The sequence below is a fragment of the Saccoglossus kowalevskii genome, chromosome 16 (assembly GCF_978046115.1).
Source record: "Saccoglossus kowalevskii chromosome 16, keSacKowa6.1, whole genome shotgun sequence".
In the NCBI taxonomy this organism is placed as follows: Eukaryota; Metazoa; Hemichordata; class Enteropneusta; family Harrimaniidae; genus Saccoglossus; species Saccoglossus kowalevskii.
The window spans coordinates 33,905,082-33,922,136 of record NC_140656.1 but is presented as its reverse complement, the minus strand read 5'-3'; the positions used below and the strand labels follow the sequence as shown (position 1 = coordinate 33,922,136).

At 34.2% G+C, this 17,055-nt stretch overlaps 2 protein-coding genes across 3 annotated transcripts in view; both read right to left on the bottom strand.

Annotated features, from left to right (window-relative positions):
- The window catches only part of LOC102801873 (plexin domain-containing protein 2-like), a 41,618-nt gene extending 32,318 nt beyond the window's left edge, over positions 1 to 9,300 (bottom strand). Inside the window, exons 1-2 of the mRNA XM_085491403.1 lie at positions 8,871 to 9,300; positions 717 to 856 (exon numbers count right to left, since the gene is read on the bottom strand). Of these exons, the coding sequence (XP_085347529.1) occupies positions 717 to 856; positions 8,871 to 8,964 (234 nt within the window). The 5' untranslated portion in view covers positions 8,965 to 9,300. The remainder of the gene's footprint in view (positions 1 to 716; positions 857 to 8,870) is intronic.
- Positions 9,301 to 12,265: 2,965 nt separating this feature from the next.
- On the bottom strand, positions 12,266 to 17,046 carry LOC146733842 (uncharacterized). 2 transcript variants are annotated; one of them, XM_085491401.1, is made up of 5 exons: positions 16,805 to 17,046; positions 16,562 to 16,675; positions 16,258 to 16,383; positions 15,137 to 15,354; positions 12,266 to 13,744 (listed from the first exon to the last, which is right to left on the bottom strand). In XM_085491401.1, exons 3-5 carry the CDS (start codon positions 16,373 to 16,375, stop codon positions 13,655 to 13,657), a joined length of 426 nt encoding a protein of 141 aa, XP_085347527.1. In that variant the 5' UTR covers positions 16,376 to 16,383; positions 16,562 to 16,675; positions 16,805 to 17,046; the 3' UTR covers positions 12,266 to 13,654. The 2 variants fall into 2 exon arrangements, with proteins under 2 accessions (XP_085347527.1, XP_085347528.1); XM_085491402.1 differs by having other exon boundaries at positions 15,137 to 15,342.
- Positions 17,047 to 17,055: the final 9 nt, after the last annotated feature.

The following is a 17,055-nucleotide window of genomic DNA, read 5'->3' as shown; positions in this document are numbered from 1 at the left end:
AATAGGCTCTATTTAGTTCCCCTTTAATAACAAAAGCAATAAAAAATATAATTAAAATAAGTTTATAGCCAAAATAATTAAAGCCCGTACACTACATCAGATTTTAATCAGATTGTATTGATATATATACTAGTTATTTCACAGACAAAACATCAGTGGTCACATGCTTTTTCCAGCCATATTTGGATTTTAATATAAAACAAATAATTCACACTTGCAGTCACTATAGAGTCAACTTGGTCAAAACTCCTGTCTAGATTACAGATATGCAGAAATGTGTATTATCCCATATGTTCAAAAAGTATCATTCGCTCAGTGATGCAAATATTTTTGCTGTTTGTTTAGAAATTACATTTTCGACTCGTTATATTCTCTTATATGATATCTATAATAACAATGAGAAGATAAGTTATAGTATTTCTATAATTAAATAATTTAGGTTGCATTCACCAATCACCTAGAAAATGTTACTAATTTAAATCAATTCCCTAACTATAGTAAGATGGTTTTCAAGATCACTATATCAATGACATACTAGTGAATTAGTGCAATGAGATGGGTCACATGACAACTTTGTGTGTCAGTGACGTACCATATATTGGCTTAGAGGGTGCACTGGACAGCATGATTCCCATACTGTATTAGAGCAAAAATTTTAAATGGAGCAAAGGAGGTGCATGGTTGAATTTTCACCACAAAATAAACATCTGTCTTACCAAAATCTTTTCTGGCAGTACTGTTGAGTTCTCTTCCTCTCTTTTAAATCTGCTCAATAGATCCTTTGTCTCTATGGCAACCACATCAATATTGGAACCTGTGCCTTCATTCGATGAACTTATTGATGAATATTTTGGAACTGTAGCAAGAAAGGAACAATAGATTTTAAGAAGTTATGACAGAATGACAGAGACTCTGACACTTTGAAATCAGTAAAGTTTTTACATGGTAACTTTAAAAAATAGTAGTTAATAAATAAACGCTGCTCGGACTGATGAATATGATATATAATAATAACTTTATTACACAACTGCACCATCGGTGGGTGCTGTATGGTAAGGATACAGATCAGAAAAAGACAAACAAAAAAACAAAAGTTTCAAAATTACAAACAAAACAAACTAAAGGATATATATAAAATACAGATTCAGTCACAATTAGGTTTTATAAATTGTGTTTTTTAAGTATTTTGCAAGTGCAGTACTACTATTTATGATGCAAGTGAATATTAAATTTCGGTTAGTTGTACTACACATTTTTAATTTACAGTCTTCTAAGAGGGTATTTCTTTCTTGAGTGAAGAAGCACAGTCAAGGATGAAATGTTCATCTTCTACAGTACCTGTGCATTTTGCATTTTTACACAATCTGTTGTTTGACTCAATTCTTGAGAATTTTCTCCTGTCTAATTCTATTTCAAAATTATGGTCACTAAGTCGAAACTTGGTAACCATTCTTCTCAAATTGAAATCCTGAATTTCTGTTAAATATCCTTCAAATTCATATTTCATTTTAAACAGTTTATACATTCTTAATTTTAATTTTAATATGTTTAAACATTTCTCTCTATGCTATCGATAAAGAGCCATTGCTCAAAACGTCTAGCTATGATTAATAGTTACTTAGGATTACAATTACCAAACATTATCTACTATATATCATGTCACCAATCAGTTGTCTTTAGTCTGATCTCGCAACAAATCTTTTCTGCAACCCAAATATATACATGCAGTCATCTTAAGAGACAGACATGTATGATTTAGGACTGCATCCATAATAACTTAGTTGGCCATAAAAAAATAACATTGAATTGAGGCATTTAACACACTTAATAGGAAGTCTCCAATATTCTGTTCAATTATTACTTACATCTATTAACTATTGAAAGATCATATACTTATTTGCACTGTTTTCAGCATTGCATCATGGGAAAAGGTCAACTGAGTTAATTTAGCAAATATTTGATACTAAAGTAGCTTAACCTTACCCAAATGCCAATTAATTGTATTATAAGCATTCAGGTTAATTTCACATCAACTGTAACCATGTTAATGGTAACCACGGTAACTGTACAATATTCAAGTAGATGTCTAGACACCATTAGGATTCAAATAATTTGTATGGCGGCAGCAGTACTTCTGCTCACAAGGATTGCATAGATTTCAATTATGCTAATGAGGTATCTGCATAGATTTCAATTATGCTAATGAGGTATCTGCATAGATTTCAATTATGCTAATGAGGTATCTGCATAGATTTCAATTATGCTAATGAGGTATCTGCATAGATTTCAATTATGCTAATGAGGTATCTGCATAGATTTCAATTATGCTAATGAGGTATTTGCGATTCACTACTGCCTTGTAATTACAGTGATTGTATGTAAAACAATCCTTTATATGGAAAACACATTTTGAAGTAAATATTTGTGATATTCAATAAGAATATGCGATACAAAAATGATAAATAGCTGCAAATGATGGCACTGCAATCAAAATAATTAAATTACTCGACAGCTTGCTTGAACTACCAAATTTATGAAGATGCTGTACTTATAATGAAACACGTTTGAACAACATTTCACAACATAAAGCTGCCCAATTTCTTTGATTTCCCACAATTTTGATTAAAAACCTGTGTGTGATGAAAAATTCTCTATATACATTTGTTTCAAATTTAACAAAGAAATTATATCAAAATACAGAAAAATGGTTAAATGTTGGAACCAAATTGAGGGCATTTAAATCTGTCAGAATATATCTAAATGTAATCTACACCACAGTCCCTCACGTATGTGTCTACATGTATGAAAAGAAGTTACCATTAGCTTAACTCAATACTAATAGGAACCCCCCCCCCCCTCCCCAAGACATTAAATTTATCAAATCCTTACCTATAGCATGATTTACAAATTGCATCCAACCACATTGCAAACATATGGTTACAGTGTTGGAAATAATCCATTTAATCCCTCACTACACGAGTGTCAGAATATATTACTACGAACAAAAACCAACCCAACGGAGATGCTCAAAAGTTCTAGTTACGAAAACTTAGATTTCCGAAAAACATCGAGTTACAAAAACCACGACCATATTTTTGAAACCACAGCAAAAATTATAACTCTATGTTCAATTAACAGTTTGAGTTAAGAGCAAAATTTTCATTGGGTTCAACGTTGTATGTTGCCTGCATCGCGAAGTTCAGTTAAAAATTCATTCAAGTTTGAGTTACAAAATTTAAATGTTAAACAAAATAAACAAATGTATGTTGCCTATAACTCGAAGTTCTGTTACTGGTAATTGAACATCGCATTACAATTTGGACATGATTTCATCAAAGTGGGCGTGGTTTAAAAAATATGAGCATTGTCATTTTTGTAACTTCATGTCCACAACTCAAACGATTCTGCATATAACCAAACCAGCGGTATTGCAATATTTTCCAACAAAGTGGAAGTATTGGCATTACCTTACGATTTGAACTATCAATATTTCTATTCTATTCTATTAAAAAAAGTATTTTGTTTGCAAAACAGTGAGCATATTGCAATAGTGCTAGTTTGGTAATTTTCTTTAATTCATAGTAAACAATGTCCAGACTTCACTTCAATAACTTTTGCATCAACAATTTATTTTCTAATACTACAACTGGTACATCACTGCAAAACACATATGCTCGGGATGGGGGGGGGTCATTGGATGTTTTTTTTGAGAAAAAGAAATCATGAAATGGGAAACCTTTCCCATATTACATCATGTACATAGTAATGTAATTTTAACAAATTTCTTTTGATATTTTTGGAGAATTGTCAGCTACTACAGATAAAGAAACCCACTGCATTTACAGTCATTGATTTCAATCATACATTGTATCATAGTGTTGTGCACATGTGTCTTAACATCTAATTTACATAACAATGCAATAAATAAATCACCCACATATACTCCTACACATAAGAAAAATAACATGCTCAGATAGCAATGACCAATATGTACATTTCAAATACATAATTTTTGGCATACACATTTTGCAGTTCACAGTTGAACAATAGAATTTTGTAATACCTCCCCCCCCCTGTACTATTTATACAAACTGTATCATTATAAAACCATGTTACCATAATAAACAATAAAATTAGAACAACCAGAAATATCTCTTCATTTTAAATACATTTGTGTACTGACCTAATAGACTTATAATTATCAATAGTATTGCCAGTACTTATTTGTCTGCTATCGCATTATAATATTTATGCATCTATTTATAACTAAATGCGGATTGGATATCACAGAATGGCCAGTCATGAATGGACCAATCAGAAATGTATGCATATTACAAGAGGATTATTCCCTAAGTTGTAAAAGCTTTGTGTGGGTTGCATATTATTTGTACAAATATAAAATATTAATAGTAATATAATATAATACTACTGACGTGAAATTTTCTATTTGTTACTATTGGTAACATTATATTTATCAAGAGAATAATCTACTAAACATCCTGGTACATATCACTATAATTTCAGTGACACCATACACCGGATTAAATAAGCATTTTGACCAGAAATGGAAACAGTTTTGAAATCAGGTTATTCCTTTGAAAGCTTCTGCTTTCTACCTTTGTTTTATGCAGTGCCACAAGTTGTGCATAAAAAATGGATCATCCAAGTTCATGTCCCTGTATCATACACAGATCAGCTCCAGTGATTTTTCCAATACATGGAATGTGTGTTTGTATCCTTGCCTGTAAGAGGCAGGCCACTGATTAGAAACTATGTAATCTAGACGGTGTTTCAGCAATTTACCTGGAATGATTAATACAAGGCACAGCTTTATGTGTGATAAACAAACTTGGTTACAATGTTTTGATTAATACTGCTAGCTATATAGCAATGTTGTTAACAAAATAACAATGTACATTGCAAAGTTGCTCACAATGTAAATAACACAATATACCTAACAACCGCTTTGAACCAAAAGTCAACTTATGTCATCTTAAATTAAACAAGCAAATTTGTTATAGATAAACAAAAAATGTGCAAAATATTGCACCAAATTTTTTGAGGAAAAATATAAAATTAATAAAAAAAAATTAAAAAAAACAATGTGCTAATTTTTTTTTAACTATAAAAATTCAAAAACCAGAATCAGATTAAAATTAACTTTATAATATTGTTTAGTGATAAGTCTATAAAATGATTGTAGATTATAACACAAGTACTGAGTTATAAACATAAAAGACAAAACAATTCCAGAATATTTCCTCTCAACATGTTACACTTTTCATAATTTGTTCATTTTGATCTAAACAGATACATTACCCATTGGCAAGTATAGGGGAGAAATTATTAACTGAAAAGCACCAAACATTTACTTTGATTGTGAAAAGGTTAATGACGTCCATTTGCAAATTACACACGCACCATCCCACCCTTTAACCACGGTCTCAAACACTTCCTCAGTATAGTTCAGGCATGTCAATATTTGCGAGAATTAAGTTTGACACCGCAAGATAAAAATATTATTTTGTAAATTCTGGTTATCAAATACAAAATAGCCACCATGTAGCCACTTTTCTTCCTACAAGTTCAGTACTGTACTACACACATTGTGGATCATTTTTCTTGGATGAATGAACAAACTACTAATTCACAACTGAATTGGCAGATCCCACACTTGAATAAACAGATTTGAATAAAACCTGAATGGAACCATGAATACATTTATTTCATCACATGTAGTTAAATAAAGACTATAAATTAAACTTAATGATATGTCAATTTCACATTCACATTCAATGCTTGTCTCTAATTTATTTACACATATCTAATTTATAATTTCTATTCAAGTTGTCAATTTAATGAAATGCATTATTACCATACTGCAAGTATTCTAAACACAAGGTCATTTAAATTTACTGTAGTTGTGATTTTTTGGTGTTCTTTTGACTTCAACATTGCAACTATTACCGGTAATTATTACATATGTTTTGGAATAGAGGTATTTACTATAATGCAGTGTTGATTTGATATTTTTCTAAAAGTTCACAACCAAATGTTTGCTATCAGACTGCCATTTCTTATTGGAAAAAGACAAATATAGATTATAGTCTATAATGGACTTATAATATATTATCTAAATGCACAATTTCCCCATGTTTTTTTTAATTTATTGGTGGGACATGTGCGCATGGAACTCATGGTTTGGAAGATGACTATTAAATTTGATACCTAATTAGCAAACTAGCTAACTAATTTGCAAAGGTACACGTTAATAAACATAATAAATGCATATCTTGGTGTATTAATGTATGTTAGTCACATAATAAACTATTTATTTAAAATGAAAAAGATTTGTACGTCAAGTTGTAGTTATAATACAAATTACGAGTTTCATAAACCTATGCTCCCTGTCAAGGTGCTAGCGGGTTGTGGAGACACAGAATTCAAAAGATATTCAGAGTTCTAGGCAGGCTTCTAGCTATGAACAAATCAGTAACAATGGGTTTCCCAGAAAACACTAGACAGTATCATTTCATCATTCTAGAGTAGACTAAGTCTGGCAAAAATTACATGGTACATGGGGGAAAATATATTGTTGCTGTTGAGTGACCAAAAGTGTAATCATCCCTTGAAGGTATTTTGTTTGGCCAAAATTGAAGAATTTATTTTGTTCTTCCAGCCAGTATCAAGGGCCAGTTAGTATACCGAAATATACACTTTACTTTTAGGGTCTGGGCTGTATTTCAACAGTGTATACAGCCAGCCAAAGCCCTATCTGGACCATATGGTAAAAGATTTCAATGTAATCATAATTATGATTAACTGAATTACAGAGAAATTCACACAATTAATATATAATATAATTAATATACATAAAATATTGCATTATTTACCATAGGATTACCATGTCAATTTTTCTATTTTTTTAAAACAATCTTTCTCTGGAAAAAAAATTAATGAGCATGAGCTAACATTAAAGCATTGGTAGGGTTAAATAAGATCATGACATTTCTCTGACTTTTACAACATGTTTATTTTATGCTGTTGTCCATAAAACAAATATTTAATAGGTCAAATGTCCCATTTTTTAGAGTGACATACAAAAATGAAGAGAAGTGTTTAGTCTATCTGATGTTACATTTCTTTCCTCAAAGCAAGTAGTTTGCACATTATACTACACATAGTCATGCAGCGCTTCATGCTTTACACAAATGGATACACAATCCAAGGGTATTGCGCGGTCTAGTAGTTCTTGTGTCAGTAAACAAGCCACACTACCTAAAGGGTTCAAGGAATACAAGTTACCTTTGGATAAGGAGTTTTATCAACAAGTTCTGAATGAGTCAACAGTTTATGAATTAATTTCTGTCGTACGCTAGTCTCCCTTTATTAGACGAATAACAGACAAATTTATTTTAGATACTATCTAGTTCATTAATAGTTTATTAATTATAACTTTATTAAATATTGCTCATTATTGTATATAGAACAAGTCATTGAAAATGACACAGTCCCTGTTAAGTTCTCTTTGTGCTCGTCATATTAAAGCGGAGGGGTTGTCGCGAGCGTGTCCTTGAAACTTGAGTTCTAAGTGGCGTATACAACAGATTGTTTATTTACATCAAAACACTTGTTTCGTGTCATAGTAATATAGCCAAAATAAAAACAGCCGTTATTCAGCCATCTTTGATCTGATTATGAAACACACTGATATGTATGATGTATGTGCCAAATACGAATGAAAATGGTACATAAATTGTGGAAATATAGTAGTAAGGCCAAAAAGTCAGATTGCTGTCAATCGGCCATCCTTGACCAGATTTTGAAACAAATTGTCATGGACATGCATCCTAACATGTATAAAGTACATGTATGTGCCAAATTTGAATGAAAACTGACAAGGCACGTCCAAGATACCGCATAAAAAAAAAAAAAACAAGATGCCTGCCAGTCGACCATCTTTGATCCAATTGCGAAATAAATCGTCATGGACATGTATCCTAACATGTATAATCTATGTACCAAGTTTGAATGACAACTGACAAAGCATGTCCAAAATACAACATTTTCAAAAAACAAGATGGCTGCCAGTCGGCCATTTTGAATGGAATCGCTAAACCACTGCATGTGCATATGTCCCACATAAGGTACTAGGCACATGCAAAGAATGAACAGAATCGGTCCACAGGATTCTGAAATATGACGTTGGATAGACTGACGCACGGACAGACGGACACACGGACGGACGAACGGACAGACTCAGGAACTCACGGACGGTCGGGGACATGTATCCTAACATGTATGATCTATGTACTAAATTTGAATGAAAACTGACAAAGCATGTCCAAAATACGACATTTTCAAAAAACAAGATGGCTGCCAGTCAGCCATCTTGGATCCAATTGTGAAATAAATCATCATGGACATGTATCCTAACATGTATAATCTATGTACCAAGTTTGAATGAAAACTGGCAAAGCATGTTCAAAATACAACAGTTTCAAAAAACAAGATGGCTGCCAGTCGGCCATTTTAAATCGAATCGCTAAACCACTGCATGTGCATATGTCCCACATAAAGTACTAGGCACATGCAAAGAAAGAACGGAATCGGTCCAAGGGATTCTGAGATATGACTCCGGACGGACGCACGGACGGAGACCGAATTATAAGTCCCCGTTTTCGGACTTCGTCCGAACGGGGACTAACAAGAGTCGCAGGGTCACTATGTTGTTTCCCGGAACAAAATCATGGGCAAAGGTTGCAGTCGAGGGTCTCATTATTCTCTTGGTCTAAAAGAACATTGTACGTGAATATACAATTATAAAGTTTGTTAGATTGTGTGCGTCTCGACAGCTAATTAATACGTACCTGGGTGGTGATAAACAGCTACTGTGCTAAGCGACCAAGTCACGAATAAAACGACGCAGTATGGGAGATAATGTTTCATGTTTGTATCGTACATACGAGGATTCAGCTTCGCGTTGTACAGAACAAACCAGCGTTGATCGATTGTGTTCTTTTCACACCACTTTCAAAGTTGTTGTCAATTCACACCCAGTAATGCTTCCTTGACGATGCCAACATTTACGTATTTGCGCAGTGTACGTTCAAAAATGAAGCTCATTGAATAGTCCCAGGACGTCTGATTCACGACCAATGGTTACTGAACAGCTCAGTACTGGTTTCTAGACTTCGATGCGTACACGAAACGCGAACTGAACGAACATGTGGCTAGCATGCATGCATTTAGCTGATGACCCTGCTTTCACTTTTCCCATCATCCATTTCGAGGCAGGTGCGTATACAATCAGGTGATTGAGACCCCCTAGCTTAAAGTGATACTTTAAATATATATCACTCAATCATGCAAAACTTTATATGTTAATTTATATCTATAACGTATTTGGAGTCGATGATGCTGATATTATTTTTAACCTGGACCAACCTTGTTGTGGGAGTGGCGAGATCAAAGGCACTTAAGATGAATTTGAAGGTAAACGGGAGTTTATATAGGATGTATTTTTATATAAAATTCCGTTTACACTCAAATTCATGACTCAAGGCCACTACATGTAAGACATCGCCATGGATGCAAAATGAGGTGAACATTTAGCAAATTGATGCGCACTGTATTCGACCGAATGAACCAAACACAGGCTAATAAGAACCCAAATCTCGATTTAAATATCAAAATTATACTTCTAATTTGGTGCAATTCGGTTAAATTAGTGTGTACGGGAAATCCCCTTTGTCCCAGGGCCTCTATGTACGCATTCGTAATGAGAGCATTGTGTACTACGCGACCACTCTATGGCACTGATGGGGTCACATCCACAATAAGTAATTTATTCAGTCGACAAATAAATAAATTAGTGTGTTAAAAAGCTTAATGAGCGAACCAAATCCCTCACCAAATATTTTCCGTTGTATTCGATGGAAGCACGGTAAACCATGACTGATATTCGTGTGACTCCAACAGGTGGGTGGAGCACGCCACCAACGATAATAAGTCACGTTTCAATTTAACTTTTTGAACGCAATACTATTTTCATTTTCAAGACCTTTTAAATAGGATGAAGATCTTATCAAAATATTTTAAAATTGCTACACATTTCTGCAATATTGTGTTGGATATTTTACTCCGGCCAAATCATGGCTTAATAGAGAAAGCAGTGTGACAAAATGACCAAGCTTTATTTTATGGAAAATAGAGACTCCTGACAATTCATGACAATCATAATCATCCATCTCCAATCGTATAACAACATACAATTTGATCACTATATATCACGTGGCATATGATAACGTTTAGATATGATGAGATATTTTCTCCATAGCAACCAATGTTAAATAAGTCAGATATCGTCGTTTTCATAGTTTCCATGCATTTTTACTCGACAAGTAACTCTGTGACCAACATGTTTTATGAACAACACACATTAAGATTATAGTGTACACTTTTTAACACTATGAACGATCTTAATAGGACTGTGCTTGCCTCTGGATAATACGTGATTAAAATGTAAATAAATATTTTTTTAATAATATGACACTGGCACTGACTTTTTAGATTTCATTACGTATACCAAAAATCTCGCAGACGCTGTATGAGAGTGTCTTCCATTATGGCAACACTGTACAAATATACATTTAGTCTACGACTTTGCAAACTGATAGATCAGAATAATGTTTATAATTGTTCCCAACTACGTTTAACAGGTAACGTTAGACACCAATTCTCAGTACCTCCAATCACAGAACTGTGCTCGATTACAGCGCGTATTTTCAATTTGGCAGTAACCATGTGACTTACGGGTAGACACATTTTGTGTTCTGCAATACAAACCATGCATAGTGTACAATGTTTTGCACAAATTGGAAAAATAAAATGCAATGAACCGTCAGTTCAGCCATCATAGAAGTAGAGTCAAGTCTGCCATTCAGTGTTGTGTTGTGTAATTTTACCCAATACAATTATAGAATTACAGTTTTCATGTAATGTTCGGCCAATAATAAGAAACGGAGACTATTTACTCATATAAAGTGTTATTTTTTTCGGGAAAATATTTTTTTCTATTCAGCATCCTGATTTATAACGTGTTATAACGTGAGATGCGGGACAAAGTTCAGGCCATGCCAGTTTATTGCTCTGTCAACCTGTAGCACATTAACTTAATATGCGACTTTTATTTTGTCTTAATACTACGGTGAGCCTTTTTTTCTTTCATGTTTTTTTAGCAGCCTAAACCACGTAGGTGTTTATCTAATTTACAATAACATTAACATTGGCACTTACTCAAATATTTCAACATATTTTGAATAATCTCTAACAAATTGATACCTGGTAAAACACACTCAGTAGAACGTCGATCAATTCTTTGACTGTTTTATGTATGTAAATTATGTCGACCTTTTCCCGTGATGCAATGAGCGAAACACGGTAAAAACATTCCAAAAACGCACGCGTTATTATCCGATGTACTGAGAATCACAGAAGTGTATACACATTTAAGACAACATTTTAATTCGAAGTTATGTTAAAACGACCGTAATAAGCCTAGGCGGGTTCATCCAATGTTTTCCTTTTTTGATATCTGCACACAAATCCCGACATCCGGGACTTACGACGACTAGCCTCATCATATGTCAAAATCAAAACTATTAAAGGGGAACCGCTCAATCCCATGGATTGCACCAAAGAATCATGGGACACTATTGTTTATGTTGTTTACAAAGTTAATCTATCTTTTGTTATCCATTGTAATTAATCCAGAAAGTAAATTGTTGTGAGATTAGGCTTAACTGGAAGTGCCCCTTTAACTGATAAGAACATTGCATATCTAAGGATGCAACAAGGTTATAATTATATGTAGTTTACGCTCCCACTTTAAAATGACTGAAAACTATCATTTTCATCATATCATTTTCTAAATGAGTTATTATTCCTAGTTCTCATGAACGATGGTCATGCATTAAGAAAACGACACGGAGAGATGACAATTGTTAAATTTATGCAAATTTACTCGAATTTATAACCGATCAGAATAATCATAACCAGTTTATACATCACCAATATCCACATTATCATTACCAATTAACCACAACCCAGAACATAGTACGCGTCTCCAAGCTGACAAGTTGCGCCCTCTAACGTAAACTACTTGTATACTCCGGGAATCACCCCCAGCGGAGAGCCTTTACCGCTGTCAACTGACATACAAGTTACTGTACACATTGTAAACAAATTGAAACAAAACAAAATGTTATTATTAATATGATTTATTACAAAATGTGTAGAACAAACGTGTATTATCAAATATAGTTTACGTACTGTAGTGCAAGTGGTCGATTTGCTAAAACTACTAAATATATTTACAAATTTAAACTCAAAATTACACAAGACTTAAAGCGGGAGGGTCGTCACCTGCGCACGTGCGGGAATTGAGTCCCAATCGACGATAACAACACACGCTAAAAACGCAAAAGCTCATGGGTAGACGCTTGTTTGTAAACAATGACACGCTATGGCCATCTGATGCATGCGCAGGTGACGACTCCCTCGCTTTAATTGGTACAATATATTGCGAACCAACCAAGAGCTACTGCCCACCCGTTCCCATTTATCGCGTTGGATGTAACAATCAGTATGTGAATGGATAATGCAGCAGTCCCGCCCGCTATCATCAACAGCAGTTTACGAATAATATCTGTCGAAACGGCCATCAGCAATCAAAATGGAACGGTCACTAAGACTAGAAAGCGGCAGTGCTCGTTTCCAAGGTTTCAAAGTTTCTGTATGCCAACAGAATACAAAGAGACGGTATTACCAATCTAATCAATTCATTTCCATGCACGGTGTCAGTGTGACTAATTCACTTATAGTACAGTGCCATATAGAGGCTAGACTTCCTTACACGTTCTCTTGTTTTGAAAGAAAATGGAAAAAAATGCGATAAAATAGCAAAATGCAATAGTCATTCCACTATGTCACAATAAGGTTTGTAAGTCTATAGAGGAATAATCTACCTTATTACACTGGCAATTCACTGATTGTAGTAATGCCGTGCATACATATTTGATTTATAATATTTTCAGGTTTCTTTGTTTTTATTATTGCTCGTGTTCATAACCTTCTTACGAGATTTTTCGAATTTACGAATATAATCTACTCTTGATATAATAATTCACAAAATCATTTGTGATATTATTTTTTTTAAATCATTTCATACGTTAAATATATATATATATATATATCATATATATATATATGTTACACACGTACTTCAAAACATTATTTTTTCTCGTGGGAAATCTAGGTTAATCTGTTTTAAAAGCGAATAATATTATATTTAAATAATTAACTGTTGATGGAAATTATTGAAAACTCATGTAAATATATAGGTTGACAAAAGTGTTTTTTAGCATTTTCTCAAAACTCTAAAAGCTGAGAAATTTTCAGAATATGAACTACTATATGCAAATCTGTGTCGACATTTCAACTACTTTTCGCTTTAAAAACCGACGACTTATGATCAGCTTGGCTGAGACGTGACAGGCATACGTCATCACATCACATTCACTCTCCTAGTAGAGTGACTGTGATCACATATTCATTATTCTGTCTTTCGTTTCTACACACACAGGATTTGTAATTAGGCCTCTGATTCTAACACAACTTTATTCAGGTTGACATGGTAACGTTCTGCGCGGTCCTTCCTCCTCAGACACTGGCATCTTCTCATCTGAAATTTGAAACATTAAAATGAATGCAAAGCAAAAAAATCACGGCAACAGTGATCGAGCGATTCACGTAAGGTAGAAGACTACTGGCAAAAGCAACTTACTGGACATTTTGCAATAAATTGTATTTCTTATTAATACAAAGGCATTGACTTAATGAATGATATTGCATAAGATAAAATAAAAAAAATAGCTTCATGATTTTACATAATAAACCAATGAACATTGTAATGCAATTTATGACCAACGTTTTCAAACGTTGGATTCTACCTCGAAGCACAGCTCTGTCATTGTGGTACATGCACATCGTACTGTATACTCGAAGCACAGTTCTATCATTGTGGTACATGCACATCGTACTGTATACTCGAAGCACAGTTCTATCATTGTGGTACATGCACATCGTACTGTATACTCGAAGCACAGTTCTATCATTGTGGTACATGCACATCGTACTGTATACTCGAAGCACAGTTCTATCATTGTGGTACATGCACATCGTACTGTATACTCGAAGCACAGTTCTATCATTGTGGTACATGCACATCGTACTGTATACTCGAAGCACAGTTCTATCATTGTGGTACATGCACATCGTACTGTATACTCGAAGCACAGTTCTATCATTGTGGTACATGCACATCGTACTGTATACTCGAAGCACAGTTCTATCATTGTGGTACATGCACATCGTACTGTATACTCGAAGCACAGTTCTATCATTGTGGTACATGCACATCGTACTGTATACTCGAAGCACAGTTCTATCATTGTGGTACATGCACATCGTACTGTATACTCGAAGCACAGTTCTATCATTGTGGTACATGCACATCGTACTGTATACTCGAAGCACAGTTCTATCATTGTGGTACATGCACATCGTACTGTATACTCGAAGCACAGTTCTATCATTGTGGTACATGCACATCGTACTGTATAAAGTTTAATTATTCGCTGGGTTTTATTTGTGCTTATTTCCCTGACTGCTAATTGCGCTACATTAAAAACCAGTTAGTATTTACAGTTAATGGAATATGATGTTTACTTCACAAACCAGTGAATTTAAAACATAATGACTATCCCTACAACATCAAATATGGCAAAATTATAAATGCAGTGAATATATCCCGCTCTACAGTAACTAATAAAACGCCAACTGTGCGTATTTTGAAGTTATTGTTGATACTGCATGTGTTCATGAAGAAATGTATTATTCATCATGAACTGAAAACGTTGTTCTTGCAGCACAAAGCTCGACGAAACAATGAAATTCTCTAACAGAGAGTAGCGTTTTTCGTCTAAATTATAGACTCTATGAATAAATCATAATACAGACTAGTCATCAACATCAAAGGAAACTTCTGGTCGTTCTAAAATTAACGACTACATACCTCGATTAACAGTATTCCGGACTTAGTCGTCGGGAATCTGTATGCATACGCCGTCCAACCAATCAAAACTACGATAACGACTATGGTTATTAGAATGCCGAACACGCCACCAACGACAGTGCCTGATCTACCGCTAGATGGCGACCTGTTGACGTCGTCTTGGACCTGCTTGACCGGCTCACCGTTGGGAATATCATTGCTTGTATCTGAAATGAAACCTTGTATTGAAAATGTTTTAGTAGTATGTCAATTGTAATAATTATGTTATTGCAAACAATAATTAAGACTTGGGATTCTAATTGTACACTGTCATTGTATATATGTATACCGGTATTCATAATATACTTAGGTGCGCAACTCAGATAGCAATGAAGGGAGTGCAAATTAACGCCCTATTTCAAAATAGAATGCGCAAGGACGCTACAACCTGAGACGAGACATTTCTTTACAAGTCCAATCATCTCGATATTCCCGTAAAGCGATTAGGAGTTTTTATTGCATTTCACCTCAGGTGTATCCTTTAAATCTGAAAACACGACTACTGTCATTGAATGGACTGGAAAATGGTCGACGATTTTGCATAATACTATTTTGCATAATACTATTTTGCATAATACTATTTTGCATAATACTATTTTGCATAATACTATTTTGCATAATACTATTTTGAATAATACTATTTTGAATAATACTACGTGGTCAATACAAACAATGCATGGCATTTTCTAAGCGCACATTTTTGGCCAGTCGGTGGTGGCACTATTGCAGCAAATGAGTATCCATCCGCGTCGACTTCCTGTTTACAAGGGTATTTTTTTGTGAAATATTGTGTACATATTTCCCGGGTATTTGTATAATAGTATTTTCATTTTTTCAAGAAATCCCAGGTCACCATAATGGAACTTGATATAAGAGTTTGACTCATTCAACCACAGAAATGAGATTTTCTAACGCCCAGACTTTCAAAATACCGAGTAATTTTCATCCAATTTTCTCCGATTTATATATGGGTGTTATGCGAGCAAATTGGGATACTTAAACGAGTGTGGTTATTTCGGCATTACCCACAGAGTGCCACCACTGGGCCAAATACACATCCCTGCCCGAAGTTTTAAACATACCTTTTTTCTGACAGGTTTTGCCGTGCCAATTTAACATGCATTTGCAATGGTAACCGTCCACTTCGTTGATGCATGTTCCTCCATTCAGACATGGCGTCAATTCGGCACAAAAATCCATTTCTATGACTAAAGGCAAATAACACAATTACTCTGATTGTTCAAATGGCCATGTGAATTAAACACTACATAACTTGTATCAGGCGAGATATGAACATAAGCAAGGCCGTATTTGAATAATTAGGCGTTTAATTTCTGGTAGACAATTTGGTCAGTTCTACAACTTGTGTTTTATTCAATTACTTACTTTTTTGACACTGTGCACCCTCATAGCCAGGTAAACAATCACAGTAGTATTTGTTTATACCGTCAGTACATCTAGCATCGTGTAAACACGGATTGCTTGCACACTCGTCTATATCTGAGTTATTAAAGAGAAAATGTCACGCGATATACTATGTAACAATAACTTAAATTAAACATATATGCGATCGGAAGTACAATGAATGAAAATGTGTTCTTGTTGTATTGGGAAAAAATGGTTACTTACTAATCCCACATGTTTTGCCGATGAATCCGGGATTACAGTCACATGCATAGTTGCCATGGTTATTGACTGCACATATACCATGGGAACAGGGGTTGCTAAGGCACGGGTTGACATCTACAAAACGTTATAAGTAAAGAAAATTATTCTCCGCTTTTAGAGACGGGTGTCAATAATATTTACCTGTATAGGTACTGGGTAAAATGTGTATGTATAACAATTCGCATCTAGACGTTCACAAGTTGACAAGTTGC

What these genes read in the sequence shown, in the direction of transcription:
- LOC146733842 (XM_085491401.1), bottom strand. Translation starts at nt 16,375, where the DNA reads ATGGATTTTTGTGCCGAATTGACGCCATGTCTGAATGGAGGAACATGC. An exon ending in CAAAACCTGTCAGAAAAAAG is followed by an intron (nt 15,355 to 16,257) that starts GTATGTTTAAAA and finishes TTTCAATACAAG; the next exon opens with GTTTCATTTCAGATACAAGC. An exon ending in CCGGAATACTGTTAATCGAG is followed by an intron (nt 13,745 to 15,136) that starts GTATGTAGTCGT and finishes TTCAAATTTCAG; the next exon opens with ATGAGAAGATGCCAGTGTCT.